This window comes from Symphalangus syndactylus, chromosome 7 (genome assembly GCF_028878055.3).
Source record: "Symphalangus syndactylus isolate Jambi chromosome 7, NHGRI_mSymSyn1-v2.1_pri, whole genome shotgun sequence".
Taxonomy (NCBI): domain Eukaryota; kingdom Metazoa; phylum Chordata; class Mammalia; order Primates; family Hylobatidae; genus Symphalangus; species Symphalangus syndactylus.
In genome coordinates this window covers 93434204-93440207 of record NC_072429.2, presented here as the reverse complement: position 1 = coordinate 93440207, position 6004 = coordinate 93434204, and the positions used below count along the sequence as shown (strand labels likewise).

Below are 6004 nucleotides of genomic sequence, written 5' to 3'. Positions count from 1 at the left end.
TGCCATTTTAATATATTACGTAAATTCATGTAAATTTATTTGAAAGTTTAAGTAAGCTCTACATGGCAATTTTTAGAGTTAAACTAGGGCTCCACTTGTTAATGTGCAAAAATAACTAGTGGCTCAGCACTATAGTCGCATATAGTGGCTCAACTTTTCATGATTAGAAAGAAGTGCCTCAACCAACTAAATATACACACTAGTTTTTTGCTATGGAGTGTTTAGGACCTTAAAATCTATAGATTTAAAAAAAAAAAAAAGATTAGGTTTTTTTTTTTTTGAGACAGCTTCACTCGTCACCCAGGTTGGAGTGCAATGGCATGATCTCAGCTCACTGCAGCCTCTGCCTCCCGGGTTCAAGTGATTCTCCTGCTTCAGCCTCCCAAGTAGCTGGGATTACAAACGCCCGCCATCTTGTCCGTCTAATTTTTGTATTTTTTAGTAGAGACGGGATTTCACCACATTGGCCAGGCTGCTCTCAAACTCCTGACCTCAGGTGATCCGCCACCTCAGCCTCCCAAAGTGGGGGGATTACAGGCGTGAGCCACTGCACCCGGCCTAGAATTTCTTTAAACAATAAGACTTCTGATATGTGGCTTGAAGAGAGAGATGACTATTCAGATATGATCATCAGGTATGGGAAGTTAGGGAATAGGAGAAATTGCTGGATGATGCCATTTCAACATGAAGGAATGCATGTGGCAAAAGTTGGTAGTAGAGTATAACCAGAGTTGTTTCAAACAGATATCCCAAAGATAACTGGCTATGAAAACCCGAAGTGTGAGACAGAAGTTGGAATAGGAGCCAGATATTTGAGAGCAGTAATACACCCCATGTGGACAGGAATCAAAACCGAGAGTGGATTAAATTACCTAGGGAGAATGTAGGGTTACAGAAAAGTAACCCAAGGACTAACTTCTTGAGAAAACCAAGTTTAAGGAGTAGGCAGAAGGAGACACCCATAACAAAGAAAAGGAAGAAATAGAGAAAGTAATCCAATAAAAATGATGTCAGGGAAGCCAAAGGAATAAAGACTTTCAAGAAGGAAGGAGATGTAATCAGGAAAAGGACTGAAAAGTATCCACTGGATCTGGCATTTGGTGGCTCTTGAGAGAAAAGAACGGTGATGGCAGAAATCAAATTGCTGGCTTGAAGAGCTTCAAAAGCTAGGCAGAGAGGGATGAGGGGGCTGGAGGTGGAGGCATAGACAACAAAAACTTGTATTAAGATGAAATATTGTATAGACTACGGGAGAGGTTGACTATATAGGAAATCAACTAACTCATTAAAAAGTTATTGAGGGGGAGAGAATTCAAAGCATAAAAATTTGCCTTCATCAAAGAGTAGTATAACCTCTTATGGGCTGCATAGTGGGCTTAACAATGAGTACAGCTGTAGATTTTAAAGGCAGGAAGCAGCGAATGAAATAGGAATTGTAAGCTAGCACTCACAAGGTCACCATTCCCAAGACTCTAACATCCATGAGGACAGAGCCTGGCCTGTCTTCACTGGTCTATCTCAAGCACAGAAAAGGTAAAGAAGTTACTGAGTATGGAAAAAGTAGAGAGAGGACAGGGGCTGAAACAGGAAAGTCTAAAAATTAGAGTCCACGAAGAGAATGTGGACTACCGAACTAGTGGCAGGTAAAACAAAAAAGCTGACGGGCCAAATAAGGTTGGAGACTGGTTTGGCAGTGGCACCAGTTGTAGGACTTTTTCCAACAGTCTCAGTAGCCCAAGAAAATAAAACACGTAAGTTTCTGAACTTATGCAGGGCTAGGGCTTTCCCAGGTGAGGTAAAGGATAAAGTGAAGATGCTAAAAATACTGATCAAGAGTAGTTCCATCATAGCAGGGGTTCCCAAGCCTGGTTCATCATCAGACTACCCGGGAAACTTAACAATTGGATTCCAGGGTTCCACTTCAGACCAACTGAATCGGTATCTCTCAGTGTGCAGAATAGTATTTGTCGTACTTGAGATGAGTAGAGAAGGGAAGATGGAAGGGAATGACTGGGAAAAAAAATGTCACAAACCTCAACATCCCACTGATCATGAGGGGCTCAGGAGCCAGGAAGTAAGAGAAGGACAGGTTATGGGCAGAGAGTGGGTTGCAGTATAAGATCTAATGTAGAACAATTGTGCCTGACAGTAAGACATGGCTTTGGGTGTGAGTGGCTGGTACAGAGTAAAAATAACACTCCATAGATCTGAGGCTGGCAAGGACTCGTAAAGCTCAGGGTGACAGGTAAATTCATCACGTCTTTTGACACATGTAGAGGAACAACCAGATGCTTACGTGAGCTAGTAAGGAAGTAAGGTATGAAGGATAAGGGTCTCAAAAAATGATACCAGTAGAAGTGGTTTGGAAATAGCAAAAAGGAGCTAGGAAAATTTTTCAATATTGCCTTCCAGCCCAAAGTAAATTAGAAAAGGGAGAATGAATTGCCTCCAATCAAGTGGAACTGGCCTTCATGTTCTTTTTCCTTTTTTAAGTGCTGTTATTATTCTGTTTCTTCTAAACAATGGGCATACATTTTAGTCCAAGTACAAAGTTTAAAAGACCCTTAATAAATGGCATTTTTTAAAATTAATATAAGTGAAAGAGCAAAGAAAAGATCTGTGGTGATACTGCTGCAGTAAATGTTAGACAAGTAAATATGGCCATACAATTTAAAATGTTTTGGCCCATACATCAAATTTAGATAAAGAGTTCAACTAATCAGTGATTCTGGGGCACCTAATATGTGCCAGGCACCATTCTAGGGACCAACTATGACAAAACAAGTCCTTACCCTCCTGGGGAAATAGATATTAGGAAAATATACAGTATGTTAGATGTTGATAAGTTTCTGGAGAAAAATGTAAAAAGAAATGAGAATAAGAGTACTGGAGGGAAAAGGGAAGCAGAAATTGTTACTTTATAAGATGATCAGGAAAGGATGATTGAGGAGAGATCTGAGGGAAGTTGGATGTTCTTGGAAGAGAAAATTTCAAAGGCCCTTAGGTGGTCAATGTTCTTGGCTTGTTCAAAGAACAGGAGGGGTACTGGTGTAGCAGAAATTAGCAAGGAGGAAAAGTCAGATGGACATGCTAGAGGTCAAGGTGTATAGAGCCTTATAAAGCCATTGTAAGACTTTTAACTTTGTGTGAGATGAGAAGCCATTGGAAGGTTTGGGACAGAGAAATGACATGATCTAACATTTGAAAATAATATATAATGACATGGAACAGTTAAAATTATCAAAAAAAGATGTTTTATAAAGTAAATGCTGATAATAAAATTCTGGCAGTAACTAGGTACACAAAATCTATTTTTTGTTGGTTCACATCTTAACAATTGTTTAATATTCTGGAAACTATACCACTGAAGAAAGGCATAAGGTAACTTACTGCAATTTGTCTTTTATCTGTTTCTCCTCTTTTATGATGAAGATCTAATGAATCAGTTAAGGAAAATAAATCTGATAGTATTAAATATAATGAGAGAATCTCAACTCATTTTCAGTTTTGATTTGGAAAATATACAATATTAAATATTTCATTATAAAAATGGATCATTCTAACATCACACACATTGATGAAAGGATACAAGTCAAGTATTCCAAAATGGTAACATCCCATATGTAGTCATAGTAGGAGTCCATAGCATCATGACTGAAAGACAGAATTCAGTTACTTCTTAAGCAGAAAAATGTTAACCTCATTATTTTTGAAAAATTATTCATACCTGTTTTGTTCTTGCAGAGATTTAAACGCTGTTTTGTAGTCAATTTCTCTGAGGAACTGACATAAAATGGCCACCTACATTAACAAAGATTTAAAAATGGTTTCATGTAATGAAAGCTTGGTTTTACAGGGTAATCTTGAATTATTCTTATATGAAGAATATATTCTTTAAGAAGCCTTATAGATCATATTGAATCAGCTCATATTTATGGATTCCATCCAATTTTAATTTCAAAAACCTTTATACACGTGTCTGTCTGACCAATATTCTCTTCATCAGTGACCTAAACCACAAATATTTAGGTTTGTTTGAATGAGAAGCTGGCAAAAAGCCAGTTCAGAAAACTGAAGGGGGTGGATAACTGCCAAGCCAAAGTGTCATGACATTCAAGGACATACAGAGTGTGCAATTAAACCTTTCATAGCTGGCAAGTATAGACGCTCATTTTGGAAAAATTTAGGCTGCCAGTCTGCTTAACATAGAAAACATTTCACTCAGGTCATCATGTTCATCTCTTTAAAAAATAGTTTTTATTGATTTAATTCAGAAACCATAAAAGTTACCCTCTTAAAGTACCCAATCTGGTGGTTTTTGGTATATTCACCAAGTTGTACAACCACGACCACTCTGTAATTTCAAAACATTTTCATTACTTCCCCCAAAAAAGTCCATTAGCAGTCACTCTCCATTCCCTCTCACCTCAAGCCTCTGATAACCACTAATTTACTTTGTCTCCATACATCTGCCTACTCTGAACATTTCATATGAATGGAATCATAGACTATGTAGCCTTTTGATTCTAGCTTCTTTCACTTAGCATACTCTTTCAAGGTTCACCCATGCTGTATCACGCAACAGTAACTCATTCCTTTCTGTGGCTGAATGATATTTCATTGCATAGATATGCTGCATTGTGTTCAGTCATTCATCATTTGATGGACATTAGGGTTGTTTCTACTTTTTGGCTATTATGAATGATGCTGCTATGAACACTTGTGTACAACTTTTTCTGTGGACATATGTTTTCAATTCTCTTGGGTATACACCTAGGAGTGAAACTGCTGGGTCATATAGTAATTCTTATGTTTACCTTTTTGAGGAACTGGGAAACTGTTTTCCTGAGTCTACACCATTTTGATGCTACACCATTTTATATTCCCACCAGCAACATATGAGGGTGTCAATTTCCCCACATCCTCACCAACATTTGTTTTTAAATATCTTTAGATTACAGCCATCCCAGTGGGTAGGAAGTGGTATCTCATGGTTTTGATTTGCATTTGCCTAATGACTAATGCACATTTCTAATCTAAAGTATCTTTAAAAACTTGAAAAATGCTTTTTTCCCCACTTAGGAGGTTTAAAGGTCAATGTTTTTAATTCATACTTTCATTTTAGTTGACATTCTATAAACTATTAAAAAAATTTAAAGAACATGCCAAATTCTTACATACCCTAAGTGATTCTGATATGGAAAATAAAAGCTGATTTCCAGTTCAATGCTTTATATTTATTATAAACTCTAACATACATAAAAAATTGAACAACTTCATAATATTATAAACTAACCTGTGTGTGGCAATTCAGCAAAGAACAACATTTTATCATTCGTTTTATTACCTACAAAAGCAAAATTCTCATTATTTTCAAAAAACAGCTAACATGGATTGTAACAAATGTGCCACTCTGGTATGGGATGTCAAAAGAGGAAGCTGTGTGTGGAGGAACGGGGAGTATATGGGAACTCTGTACCTTTTATTCAATTTTGCTGTGAACTTAAAAGTGCTATAAAAAAAACCCCAAAAATCTAATAAATGTTCAATCTTATTTTGAAAGCCATTATAAGTATTTTTTAAATATCATTTAAGTTATGATACTGGTAGCCTACATCAGAGGAAATAGCAACGCATATCAAAAAAAAAAATGGACAAAATTTGACACCAGGTGCAGGAATGGGGAGGAAATGGGAAGAAGTAGGTCAAAGGGCACAAATTTGCAATTAGATAGAAAAAAGTCTAGCAAGCTGATATACAGTATGAGGACTAGAATTCATTATACTGTAATGTATACTAAAAATTGCTAAGAGTAGATTTTAGGTGCTCTTATCACAAAAAATGGGTAAGGAAGGCAACGGATATGTTTTTTTGTTTGACTGTAGTAATCATCTCACTGTGTATATTAAAACATTATTCTGTATATCTTAAATATATACCAAAGAAATTAGGGAAAAAAATAGGATTTAGGAGATAGAATCCATATGATTTGAGAGCTAACTGG

The 6004-nt window shown here is 36.6% G+C and overlaps 1 protein-coding gene across 11 annotated transcripts in view; it reads right to left on the bottom strand.

Annotated features, from left to right (window-relative positions):
* Positions 1–6004, bottom strand: part of INTS8 (integrator complex subunit 8) — a 58022-nt gene that overhangs the window by 427 nt on the left and 51591 nt on the right. For 5 of the 11 annotated variants that reach the window (XM_055286783.2, XM_063643443.1, XM_063643446.1 and 2 more), the window contains 4 exons: positions 5297–5347; positions 3728–3801; positions 3590–3654; positions 3391–3434 (listed from right to left, as the gene is read on the bottom strand). In XM_055286783.2, coding sequence (XP_055142758.1) covers positions 3391–3434; positions 3590–3654; positions 3728–3801; positions 5297–5347 — 234 coding nt within the window. Of the gene's footprint in view, positions 1–3231; positions 3435–3589; positions 3655–3727; positions 3802–5296; positions 5348–6004 lie in introns of those variants that run through there. The other 6 variants (XM_055286784.2, XM_063643444.1, XM_063643445.1 and 3 more) reach the window with 2 other exon arrangements.